General features: G+C 30.2%; 1 protein-coding gene across 1 annotated transcript; it reads right to left on the bottom strand.

The window, feature by feature from the left end:
• Positions 1-145: 145 nt before the first annotated feature.
• Positions 146-5,192, bottom strand: LOC126669185 (uncharacterized). The gene is made up of 6 exons (XM_050362582.2): positions 4,927-5,192; positions 3,590-3,778; positions 3,435-3,493; positions 1,499-3,346; positions 1,126-1,279; positions 146-1,027 (listed from the first exon to the last, which is right to left on the bottom strand). The coding sequence occupies exons 2-6, from the start codon at positions 3,708-3,710 to the stop codon at positions 363-365; spliced, it is 2,847 nt and encodes a 948-aa protein (XP_050218539.1). The 5' UTR covers positions 3,711-3,778; positions 4,927-5,192; the 3' UTR covers positions 146-362.
• Between the last annotated feature and the right edge of the window lie 9,340 nt (positions 5,193-14,532).

Below are 14,532 nucleotides of genomic sequence, written 5' to 3'. Positions count from 1 at the left end.
TACTTAAATTTTGGTTCAATTTCTTAAAAAGATAATTTTTTTAATTTGGTTCGGTTTGGTTCACAAATGCACACCACTAAGCCTAAGATATCTCCTTGAGTTGCCATGGTCTAAGCTGTGAGAAATGCGAAAAAACCATGCATGCTTCGATACCAAAAGTGGAATCTCCCGCCTTTCATTATAATGATTTTTAACATAACATCCTATAAATAATTCACTAATTCACAATGCAATAAATGAAGCAATAATTTAAACAAGGTTAAAATCTTGAAACTAAACCAATCCCAACTCACATGTGCAGGATAGTCGATCTTCACAAGCATGACTTCAAATTTCATATGATCCCGCAGCTAACAGCATCATCATCGCCAAAAGATATCGGAAACGACTTCATCGAGCAGAGTATTATAAATTTGACCCTCGATCTCACCTCCGACTACGAATGCATCAGCTCCAAAATCTAGCCATCTTCCGTACTGACTGCTCATATCCTTGTCTACAAGCTCATCCACCATACAATCACCCATGCTCCTCCATGCCGAGACCTCCTTCAGCACTTCTTCGGCCAGCCATTTTTTGCTTCTTGCAATCATTACTCCTTTTGTCCACGTGCCATATCCACCGCCAACGTATCTCCGACATCTTATGTCCAAACATTCACTTACACAGTCAAATATAGCCTTCCGCTCAAGTCTAGCCTCCACATTTTCACTAAGTAGTCCGTCTTTACGACTTTCCAACTGGTTGAAGAGATTAGGGTTTATGATCTCACTACACTGGCCTAGTGCAAAGTCTTGAAACATATATTCCAGATTAAATAGTATCTTCTGCACATAATCTATTTCCCAATTGCGTGATTTCACTAAATCGGCCGCAGATATAGTATATTTCTGCTTCGTAGCTGTGCCATAAGATGTTGAAGAAGCAGAATCTGATAAATCTGTGTCAGCATCAACATAATGGAGCTGCTTTGAAGAGCAAAACCCAAAAATTTCCTGAGCTTGTATAGATGAACATTGCTTGCTACCTGCAAGTATATTTATAAGAACTTGTATGTTCATGTTCTTGAGTCGATAACAGATGATTTGCAGATAAAGTACAAACAAAAGGATAAGCATCTGTTACCTTCGGTACTACTGCAATCTATGCTTTCTACAGAACTGCTACTTTCGGCTGAAAAGGAAGGTTCAAGAACAGAGACTGGACTGGGCCGTCTGCAATCAAGCAGCCTTCTAGAATCATCAGACTTACTGCTGCACTCTTCCATTTCATCAACTCCCTAACATGTCACAGTTACACTAATTACTTCAAACATAATAATGTTGAAATATGAAGTTTTGACTTCAGAAATTGGACATATTAACTAAACATATATATTGGCCATACATACATATTACAAAAACTAACTATTGCCAATAGATCACTGCTACATATTATTTAAACTAATCAACGGAACAGACAGATTTTTCCTTGAAGTGGAAAGTTTAGAGTTTCTTACCTGAAACAAGTTATTAAATCTTAGAGCAGTGGGATTGGTTGAGAACGCATCAAACCCATAGTTCCTAGCAGATTTATCTCCAAGCAGCATGTTTTGGCCCTTATTATCATGTAACCTTTGTGTAGTTCCTCCTAAATTTAGAGCTGGTGCCGAATCTTGTGAACTTGATGCCGAACCCAACACTGAACGGAATTTAACAGAATTCCGGCTAGAAGACTCTACACTGTTTGTTAATTCTCTTAACTTTTGTTCCAATAGATTACTCAAAGCATCTCCTCCTATCACATTGTATCCCACTGAAGATAGCTTCATACTATCTGTGTCAAGCAGCAACCTTTTGCCTCTACTATTAATGCAAGCACTGCTATTTTTCTGTGCAGGTTGACCAAATGTTTCATGACCAGGAGCAGATCGAGCTAAGGGAGCTGTAAATGTAAATGAAACGACATCCATTCCTTTCTTCTTGGTCTCTTCGGCCCAACTAAAATGCCTATCATTGGCTGAACTTGATTGAATGTCCTTCCGGTTATTGTCGATTAACATATCATCAACCACCTGATTTTTCTCAGGATGTAAAGTCCCATCTATTGACCTCTTTTTCCTCGGAGTATGCTTGCTGTAACTTGAAAGATCCTTTTCATTATCTGTCCCATCTGAGCCAAACTTCCTGGTTCCAGTTTTAGGGCTAATGGTTTTAACTGATGTTTTGTGCCTCACAGGAGGGTTCCCCGACAGAGCTTTTCGAACTGGTGTGTTAGAAGAAACTGCTGATTTGGAAGATTTGTCCTTATCCAAAAGGCAGTTCTGTTTTTGATTATTTTGCCTGAGAACTCCACCAGTATTATTATGTAAAGATTTTTTAGGCAAATTCTTTTGTATGTTTGGTTGGCTTCTGAATGTCTGGCTAGACATAACCTCATTCTGATCTTTCTGGCCTGCCAAGCTACTTGAATTTAGACTCTCTCTTCTTTGAACATTGACCTTCGCTTGGATTGCAAGTGAGATTGACTTCCCCTTATTTTTTGAACTAGAAGAAGCTTCTTCTGTATCAGGCGAGGACCTGAAAGATGTGGTATCTACTGCACCATTCCAGCTTTTGTTCAAAGGCTGCCCTTTGAGATACTTGGCAGTATTTGAATCAACAGGTCTTCGAGAAGCTTCAACAAGCCTGGATGTTTTATTATGGGCTTCCATTTTCTCTCTCAAATCTCGAGATTTCAGAGATGCTGACGCAGACCCAAATACTGGTACTTTCTGCTCACCTTCCAGTTTTTCTCTGAGATCCCGAACTTTCAAGGGTACTGAAGAAGTTCCGGCTATGGAAAGTTTGGCCTTCGCAGCAGATTGTTGGCTAGGCTCAATAATTCTTGAAGCTGCTTCCATGATGTGAGCAGCAGTTTTACTTGGTATAAAGCCAGGATTCTTAATGGGAGATAAAAGTTTATGGTGAGTAATCGGAATTGATTTCGCTGACCTCGGAGGCAACATTTCAGTTTGGAACTTTTCAATAGGTCTACCTAACACCTTTTGAGGCTTCTCCTCTTCGAAGTTTCGAGGACCGTCCTCCTTTTTAAGAAGATTTCCAGAATACATAATTTGAGGGTCGTTATAATAATCGAAATGTTTCCTCCGCTGAGATGGCTCCCTAAGAGATTGAGTATCCGAAAATGGGGTAGAGCTTGGCTCAGCAAAATTGGATGTGGGCATAGAATTTAATCCCATAAGTCTGGCGACTACCCCAGGGGCCTTAGGTCCAAACCCATCATCATCTGTAACGGATGAAGCGCAACTGTAATCGCTACTTCCTCTAATACTTGATGATCCTGCTCCAGCTTCATCCTCATCAATCTGCAATTGTTACCAAAACTGAGTTACCATATCGCGTTCTAAAAAAATCAAAAGTTTAAATTGAAGAATGATGAGCAAACCATCTGACCAGATTTAGCCGAGTCACTGGCAAGTTGCCATCACTTCTCTTGCCTTGTTTTGAACGCTCTACAAAGAAAGCAAAAACAAACCATAACCAACTATATTGAGGCTAGTCAAGTCATACATGCTTTACTATTGAAAGAACACAGAAGAAATTTTTACCTGGTAAGTCTGACTTGTTGGAAAATAACTTCTTCCTAGATTTTGCGGTCCAGTCAAACAGCTGAAAGAAGCCACCAACATAACCTCCTCCATTTTTTGAGCCTTCTTTCTCAACCCTCATTTTTGAAGTTAATACACAGTCTATAACAGGATAAGATGATAAGCGAGAGGAACTCTATCCATCTGCAACTGAATTAAGCACAAAACACAGTTCATTTATAAAATAAGTTGTGTCCCTCTATGCAATCACAATGGAACTTCAAATCAGTGTAATAGCTCATTTAGCATGACTACGTTGAAGATGTTAGTGAGATCATATTCATATATTAACACTTAACAGCACTACTTTGATGGACAACTTCTCAAATTGGATTTAATCAGGCAAAATTATTCACATGGCAATGAATGTTCATAATTGTTATTGTTCTATTTGAAAGTATCTTAAAAGTGTTGCTTATCTATCACAAACTTTTACATAGTGTTTTGTTCAAATTTATTTTGTAATTCATATAATAATTTCATTTCATTCATTTCAAAGTATTCGAAGATTCAAAACATCATTTGTCAATTACTAAAAAACTCCTTAATACTTTAAAATACATTTGAAAATTTCATCAATTTTACTGAATTTATCAAGTATATACCCAATTCCATATAATAAGCAAAATAGAATTGCAAACAAATTTTAAAGTAAATCAAACACAAATATAATAGATTACCAAAGAAATCTCTAAAATGTATAAAATTCATCTATACCAAAGACACTATCCCACACTCTATTGGCATGACATTCTAACCTAAGACAGCTTGAACACCATAGAAAAAACCTCATAAGTAAACCTAGCCAAGTTACTAGACTTGGTGATGACTGCATCACCATATATAGCCAGCTCAACTACAAATCATCGCCATTGTTATCATCTACGACAATAATCCTTTCACATCTATCACCACCACGGTAATCCTTTAGCAAACCTATCTAAGCTACACCAGCGAATCACCGAGACTCAGCTCTCAGCTCTCCATTACCACCAATACTTCTACAACCAATCAACTATAACTTGCAAGATCTCCGCGTAAAACCTAAACCCCTAGCCATTAATACTCCATTTTTTTCAATCTCACTTACATTCAAAATCTATAGTCCAACTCCTTGTCATTCTCTTTACAACCACTTCATCATCAAAAAATCAAAACCTAAACTAAAAATTTAATCTTAATTCGCCTTATAAGTTAGTGGGATTAGAAACTATACCATAACCACCAACAAACTTAGCCATTCAATCTAATCACATACTCAAATCATTCAAAACAAAATTCCAAAAAAATGAACCTACAGATAAACAAATTGGAGCGAAAACCCAGCTAATTATCGATTAACTCTCTCTTCTGTCACTACCCCACTCAAATTAATGCAAGCCCAAAATTTGGGATTAGGGTTTCATTCACAAACAGATATGAAAATGAACAATTCAAACTCTAATTCTCGCCATTTTTTGGCAATTGATAGGAATTGAAACTCTGTTATGGGTCAAAAAGGAAATTGAAGATGAAAAATGTTAAGAGTGAGAGAGAGAGAGTGTGTAGTTCAAATGCATTAAATGGAGACAGACAGTTTGTTTTTGGAAAACCCATCAAAAATAATTTGAAAAATTAAAATGTTTTATTATTATTATATTAAAATGTTTTAAAAAGTTATAACGTCTCTTTTTTGGAAGAGGGATGGATTTCAAATTTCCAAACGAGGAATAGCTGACTTGTTTCTTCTGTTAAAGTGACTGCGGAGTGTACAGAGTGTGTGTGAATTGGTGGAGACGTGGCAGTTTAGGGAGATTTAAGGGGTGGGAATGGCAGGGGATGAATTAGGCAGTATGTGATTTTGTGTGCACTTAAATGGATATAGGAGTTTCAAAACGTTGAGCACTAGAAGGCAAATTTAGCTAACGGGAAGCTTATGATCATTCGATTTTGATTCTTTGAACATCTACAAATGTCCAATATTTTTAATTAATATACTTCTTTTGACCTAAAATATTTTAAAATGCTCTTTTTAGGAGTATAATTTAGAATATATTTTTTTAAGTAGTCTTATGATGTGGAAAATTTTACATTTTTATTTATATTTTAAATGCTCTTTTTAGGTTTTTGACAAAAACATTCTTACTTGCTTTTAAGGGCATTAATAATTATAGACTAATACTGATAGTTTTAACAAAAAATTTTAATTCTAGCCAATTAAAATATATTAACTACAGTAAATCTAAGGGTTATGAATATTATTAAAAAATTGAACAATCCAAAAAGAGCTAAATAATCTATAATTATACAACGGATGGAGTATTTTTCTAAAAAAAATTATTGTATTTAGATGAATAAAATCAGTTAGTACATATATTTGTCTTGAATTCTTTATTAATTTGGGATGAAAGAGTATATATTGAAGGTGCAACCAAGATTGAATATTAGGGGGGGTTAAATTATATAAAGATTAATAATTAATAATTATATTTAAAATAAGAAATAAAGGATTTTTTAAATAAAAAAAAAAGTTGAAGGGGGACATATATACAAAAATTCAGAGTGAAAAGTATATTTTGTAAAAAGAAAAGGTTAATTGTTTTTTTTTAAATATGAAAAGTTGAGGGGGACTTCCCCTTAGGAAACCCCTGGCTCCATCCATATATATGTTTATATCAATATTCAAAATATCTCAAAATTTCTAATTGTTAATATGAACTTTCGTTATAAAATAGTTTGAACAAATTTTATTTGGAGATTTTTTTTTCTTTTTTAGGACATGGTTTGTAGTGTAAAATGTAAATTAGACAGCAATCATCTGAATAGGCGAGTGAAGAAATTTTAAAACATAATGACAAAACTATAATCATAGTGTCACTTAAAAAACACCAATTCAAATTTAAATTCAATGATTATATCTTTTTTTTTTTTTTTTTTTTGCCAAAGATAATAATATATAAACATATAATAAGAAAGGCCATCTCATGAAGATGATGAAACCCTCTTGAAATAAAAGAACTAAAAGTGGACTTCGCGGCTACTATTTGAGCCATCCAATTACACATTCATTTAACAAATTTAATACCAATATATGGATAATTTGTTAAACGAACGGTAGCAATAATGAATAATAAACATAAAATACTAAAAAATGAAGAAATTACTTACAGTTGGTAGCGGCTAATGTGCTATAAATATTACCTTGATTTTGTAAGGAAGCAAAAATTGAAATGTCGAGTTCATCCAGAGCAGCAATCACCATAATAAAATACCTGATTATTGAAATTAAAAACAATAATAAAATTAATTCGATCTTACCTGACAGTAGCGGTGTCCAATGAGGTACCCGAGGAAGGATGTGAGCTAGAGGGGCTATTTGAGAAGCCCCTCTTGCATAAGTAGACGTGATAAAGAAAACTCGCCATATGAGATATAAACACCCATAAAGGGGTAATAAACACCCAATTGGGGATGAATTTTTTAAGAAATGACTAAAAAATTCACAAAGTATACAAAAATATATTATTTTAAAATTAAATAAAACTCATAAAAACACGAAAAAAATCACTCAAACATCAGTTATTTTCTTCTTAGCAATTATGTCAAAGAAGGTTAATATAAGTTTCTAGCACTAATAGGTCGAAAATTCATTTGTTTCGGCTAATTTATTCAAAGAATTATAACATTTTAAGATGCAATTTGCCTTGAATTTCTTTCCAAAAAAGTAAAAGAAGGAAAATTTTGTTCTATATATGACCGTTATTAAAAGAATGGACAAACCGATGATTTTATTAAAATATAAGATGATATATGGCGTCTATGAAGATGAATTTTTGAGGTATTACCATATACAATCAAGTAAAAGCCACAAACTGAAAATTAAATCAAACCCAGCAATAATCTTAGCAAAGAGAGAGACGGATAACAAAAAACATATTATGCACACAGATAGCATATAATTTCATATTATGAACACAGATGGAAACCAAATATATTATGTGGACATGTATAGGCAGTGCTTGTTTGTTTTGAATTACAACACGCATTTTATAAATTATTATCCACAAAAAGCGCAAACACATAAACAATAAAAAATAGGAAAAAGGTACCTTACTGCCCGGATGATTAAACAAATTTTGTCCAAAACATTCATGCAATGCAGGTGAAGAATTGTTGGAGAGCAGGCGGCGGTGGAAAATCAAGACAACAGACGAAAGAAAAGAAGACAGAAACGGCAACGGACCACAGAGAAGATGAGGCAGCGGGTTTTCGGAAGAAGGGGACGGCACAACCGTCATCCAATGGTGTTATTACAGTAAACCAGGAGCAATATATTTAGAAGCAAATCAACCAGGAACAATATATTTGGAAGCAAATCAACTAGGAGCAATATAAAACATCTTTCATTATTATAGCTTAGATTAATAAAATACAAAAGAGAAAGGAGTAAGAAATACATTACAGTGTTAATTTCGCAGTCACACCAGCAAATGATCGGTGGCTGATGCATTCTCTCATCGACGCCATTGCCCAATTCACAGGAAACATAAGCCCATGTTGGCCTTTATTTGAAGCCGTGTTGGAATACAAAGACCCAATTTGATGAAAGGCTACCATCAACAATGGAGGTTTTTCCTCCAATGATTATATCTTAAAATGCCATGAAAAGGGTTAATAAGGATGGCATTATAGATCAACGTTCTTTATTTAGACGAGGATCAAAATAATTACAAACAAAAAGTTTGAATTTAGTTTTACATATAAAAGAAAACAAAAATAATCATGTAGTATCAATTTGCAATAAAGCTAACATATTAATTGAATATGAATGATTGGTTTATAGCAAAATTAATGAATAAAAAATTGTCTTTAGATTTACATTTAATTGATATATTCAATAATAAGGAATCAAATATCAACACAAATGTACATTCTCAAAAAAATCGATATTTTACTGTTAAAGAGTCGAGATGCGTTCGTTTTTTCTATAAATCAATTGTCGATCAAAACCCAAGCCTCGTAGAACTTCAGAAGACGAATAATTACAATTGAATCCACCCTCTTCTTGATCAAAAAAATTATCCAACAAAATAAAAAAATTGAAGGTATAAGAAAAAAGAATTGAAGAATAATTAAAATGCAAATTACTAATATCCTTGCACCAATGAACAATATTTGTTCTTAATCCAACGCCAGCTGTCCCTTAAATTACCCTTCACTCTGCCTTCAACAGCGTAACTTTTATACTTAACAACTCTTTTTTGTCTCTTTACCTCCGCATCTGAATTATTCCGTGAAGATGAATAGCTTCCGCCGGAGCCGGCGCCGGAGCCGCCTCTGTGTTGTTTGTTATTCGAATTATCTATCCATTTTGAATATCTAGGATGAATTCGAACAGGCTCAACTTTAATAGTAGTGATCGTATTTCCATTTACGTCGGCGCCGTCGTTTGAAAAATCCGACGAACTCTTCAAATATCTGGAATGAGCACTGCGAAAATCTTCCATTTCTTCAAGAATTTTCAGTTTTTGTTAGTAAAGAGACGAGAAAAAAAATTGTTAAAATTTGATGAGAAAATTGATGAGATTAACTATTTTTATAATTCTAAAATTGTAGTGTCATATATTGTAGGCTATTATTGCGTTTAAGGGTAAGTATTAAATTATTTACTTAAAATTAAATTGGTGACTTAATTTAGATGATTACAGATTAAGATGATGGATTTTGCCACCCAAGAATGCTAATTACTCATTGATTCTGATGTTTAATTGAGTAAGATTCATATCTGTAGAGATATGTAAAATTATAGGAGGCAATTTTATTACGAGGAAGATATAAAATAGTAGATAATTTACAGCATGTCATCATTAATCTAATAAAATCAGATAGTACATTTTATAACAAATTAAAATAGTAATCAAATCAATAAATTTGAAGTGAAAAATATAAATAAAGACATAAATGAGATCGAGCAACAATATAAAACATATATCACTTGATAATTTTAAAATATATTTGTTTACATCTGTATACTAAATGTGTCTGTCTTTTAAAATAAAACGACTAGCAACAGCCATGAAGAATTGCTAAACGAACTAGAATACACTCTTGAACTTTATCAACATACATAAAATAAAGTTGTAGCAAGGAGGAAAAATATTTTTTTTGGAACCATTTGACTACATATTGTCATAACTAATTAATTTTTAAACATCGTAAAATCGATTAGAGTGTTGTAAAATTTGGAAAGAAAAACAAAGGAAAATTCGTGGAAGGCTAGCTATTTTGATGCAATATTTGTACGTGCATGTCATGCATCAGCTTTTAATTAATTTTTAAAAAATTATTCGTTGATTCACACCTTCATGCGTGTAGGAGTTTTACAAGCTCTTTGATTATATGTCTACAATTAAGTATTTGACTATTTGTGCAAATCAATGAAGTTTATTTTCTAACCAATGTAGAAAATAAATAAATTTTTAAAAAAATTTAATTTTAACAGATGATTTTTGAATATTATTTTGTATCTATCCTATAATCATTTGGAGCATATGAATATTTAGTGCTCACTCTTTTTAGATAATGTAAACCGACCAAGATCTAACACTTCTAGTTCTTATAAATCGAATCTTACTTAAAATTAAGCCTCAAAAAGATTAAAAAAAAAAGTTCAAGTCGTTTTTGTACCATTATTATTCTACATTTTTTTTAACAATTATTAATATAGTAATTTATTTTTGAATTTATATAAAATTATTTGTTCATTTTATTATTTTTAAAGATATTGGTAATTGGAAAAATCTATTCTAAGGACCATGCATTTTTCAATTTTTATTTACTTCATCCCTAAAGTTTTTTATCTTTTTTACTTGATCTTTGTACTTTCAAAATAATTTTATAAAGTTCTCCAGTTAATAAAAATGTGAAAGTATAAGGGACTAAGTAAAATAGATTTTGAAAGTATAGGAACTAAATAAAAAAAATAAAAAAATTTCATATAACTGTTTTCGTATATACATGGTAAAAAAATAAAAATATTTAAAAATAAAGTAAAGAAAAAATGGAAAGCACATGGACTTTAAGATAGTTAAGCCTTGATAATTATCATCAACCTTTTAATTTGTACTAGTTTCGCATTACGTGTTATGCACGTGGCTCGTAACGTAACTCGTCAATGAATATATTAGTAAATATAATATATTTAGTTATTAATTTTTTTTCCATACTGAATTTATTCTTCTTTTGGTTTTATAATAACCATAATTAAATAATTAACTTAATTTTATTAATGATATTTTTAAAAATAATAAGATAAAAATTTAAATAATAATATACTGACCAAATACAGTATTATAATTTTGAATTCAATCAAACTAAAAGATAGGTATTCCTACTAATTTGGAGATAATTTAGTTATTTTTTACATACTAAAAATTAATTTGGAAATAATTTAGCTACCTATTGTAATTAGGACTTTAATTATAATAGTAATTAATTAAATAACTAATTAGTCAATGACTATAAAACCTTAATTTAGTAGTAAACTGAAAAGGATTATCCAGTAAATTTGCCTGCCCCCCATCCGTACTTTTATATATATAGTATAGATGAATATTTTTTATTTTTGTAATATAAAACTTATTGTTGTAATATTATATAATTGTAATTTTATTAATATTTTCAAAAAAAGTTAAATTTAAATTCATAAAAAATTAAGAAAATTAATAATTTCATAGGGCCTTCAACTAGTTCCAGATCTTGGTGTTAGTCTATTAATTCAAATAATTATAAAACAAAAAAATTTCAATCCGTTAAAATTACTTTAACATAGATATAAATATTAATGAGCTATAACTCAAAATGTATAAGCGCTGAGCAGAAAACTACTAGATCGGGGGTTCAAATCCTCCCACAAGCACTTTCCTCCTCCAATTATATAAAAAAACTATATAAATAAAATTATATTTTTATAAAATTAATTGTTCATAAACTCAATTATTATTTTCATATTATGAAATTTTACCTTTTGAAACTGAACAAATTGATAGAAATTAAAAAATATTTTAAAACAAATTAAAATATTAGAATAAATTAAATTTATTAAATAAAATATTTATGTAAGATAATATTTATTTGTATTTATATATCATTTCTTGGCACTTTCTCTTTAAAACATCTTAAATGGTCTCCTTTATTTTAAAGAGTATTTTAAAATAAATTAAAAGTAAAAAATGTTTAATACTTCTTAAATTTAAATGATTGTAGTTTTTATAATTTAAAATAAATAATTAAAAAAGAAATAATAAAAATAATATTTTGTAATTTTTTTTTTAAAAAAGAAATAGAAATTTATTTTAACAGTTTATACTTGGAGAATTAAATTATTTTTTATTTTTTCCAAAATAAAAAATTCATTGGAATTTTAATTTATATTTTATTTTTTTAATAAAGAATATTTATAAAGAGTCCACAATAGATGCTTTTAAAGAGTGAAGTTAATATATTTGGCAATATTTTAAATTTGGATGGAATATAAAGTTATTCAACACCGTGGGACATCAAAACGGTCACCTCTCTTATTTACACAGATAAGTACTTTTCTATTCTTTTTCTATTCAATTTCAATTATAAGTTGATAATTAATATTTGTGTAGTATTAGTTTATGATTATTGAATTTCCTTTTTTAAAAAACTTTTGTGCATATTATATTTTATTAACTTTCTACTTTTGAATATGCTAGATAGCAAACATTAAACAAAATAAGTTTAATAACATATCTATTTCTAAGGTTAAATTTTTTTGGGATATATGTGGTTTTTATTGTAGAGCCATTTTCAATTTGCACTTAAAGCCAAATTTGAAATTTTCAATCGGCAATTTCATTTAATACAAATAAACTTAATTAAAATATATATTTATCTCTTCTTTTTAAAAATAAATTTTTCATAGCGTGCTTTTCATCAACTATATTATTCAAGTATATTATTTCAATTTTTTATTAGTCTTTTATCTAAAACTGATTAATATTTTCATCAATTTTTGATATATATTTTAAATAAATATTGAGATATTTGATCGTTTAGTAATGTTTCCATATTCAATTTATTTAGTATGGCGGTAATATACAAAATATAATTTTTATGGCAGTGTTTCTATAGTTATTTTGTGTTTATTTATTTTATCTACTTCACTATTGGATGAACGTCATTACTATTCATTTAATTGTGATAAGTGGATAAAATAATATTATTAAAAAAAACAAAGCAACTATAGACCTATTTTAATGGCAAATTATTTGTTTTATTATTTTTTGCTTCGATTTGGCTTTTTCAATTGTGGCATAGGCACGATGGTTCCTGGCGGTGGATGCACTAGGACTATAACAGCAATGGAAGAGTGGCTTAATACATAGTTTGACCCCTGAACTTGTATCCTTTTACCCATCTAACCCCTAAATTTAACGTCTCACTTATCAAACCTCTGAAGTTGTTAAATAATCCGATTTAGCTCCTGAACTTGATAAATATGTAAGTATTGAACCCTTCGTGTCCACCTGTCACTTGAAACGTTCTAGAAGAAATTGTGTACGGAGGGGTTAAATGTTTATGTATTTATCAAGTTCGGGGGTCAAATCGGGTTATTTAACAAATTCAGGGGTTCGATAGGTGAGACGTTAAGTTTGGAGGTTAGATGGGTAAAAGGGTACAAGTTCAAGGGTCAAACTATGTATTCAGCCATGGAAGAGTTGTTGATTTCAGACATCGTCGTCAAGAATGCTGAAGTAGTTTTAGTTGATATTTTTGATCTATTTTTTCGATTTTCGAAATTTAGATTTTAATTGGGTAGCCCATTCGGTGGCTAAAAAGCCCTTGTGGATGACTGCTTTGCAGTTCTCATCATTTTATCTTGAAATAGCTTACTCATTAGTGTTGAGGAGTTATTTCCTATTTGTATATATATCTTTTTTCATTTAATGAAGTTCAATTTTTAACAAAAAAAAAGGTATTTGTGTTAAGCAATGTTTTGAAAACCGGACCGGACCGGCCGGTCGAACCGGGTTAACCGGGAACCGGCTCTGTGTCTGGTCCAGTTTCTTGTTAAAATCAGATAGTTTAAAAACCGGTCAAAATCGGTCAAAAACCGGATTTAACCGGAAAAACCGGATTTAGCATAAAAACCGGATTTAGCATAAAAACCGGCCAAATCTGGTTTTCTAAAAATTGGTCAAAAAGCACTCTTTTTTGATAGAAAAAGCATTTTGTGGTCCCTACCATGTGTCTTTGTTTTTCTCTCTCCCATGTGTTTTTGTTTTTCTCTCTCCCATGTGTCTTTTATTCTCTCTCATATAAATTCTTACACACATTAATTATTCTTACACATATTAATTCTCTCTCATATGACATTTTAATTTTTATTAATAAATATTTTTACTCAAAAAATATAACTACACTCTTTCTAATACTATTATATATTCTTAAATATTAATTATTGATAATTATATTTCACAAAAAATAAATTATAATTCTTTGTAAATATATTATCATATTTTTTATTTATAAAATGTTATATCATATTTAAAAGTTAATAATTATTAAATAAATAAAAAAAATATTTATCCCTTTCATATAAAATAATTCTTGTATATATTCTTGAATATTATTATTTATAAATTATAATTATATTTTTTATATTAAATTATTTTAAATAAAAATATGATGACATGTTAAATTAAAAGTTGTATTTTTTCTTTCTCATAAAATATGATTATTCTATATACACTATGTTTATCAATTATAATTGCATTTCACACGTTTAGTAATTAATTCTATTTAAATATTCCTCATATTTTTATTTATAAACTTTAATTTTATTTAAATATTTTGTCATATTTTTTATTTATAAACTTTAATTGTATAATTTTAAT

Source organism: Mercurialis annua, linkage group LG2 (genome assembly GCF_937616625.2).
Source record: "Mercurialis annua linkage group LG2, ddMerAnnu1.2, whole genome shotgun sequence".
Lineage (NCBI taxonomy): Eukaryota > Viridiplantae > Streptophyta > Magnoliopsida > Malpighiales > Euphorbiaceae > Mercurialis > Mercurialis annua.
This window is presented reverse-complemented; position numbering and strand designations above follow the sequence as displayed.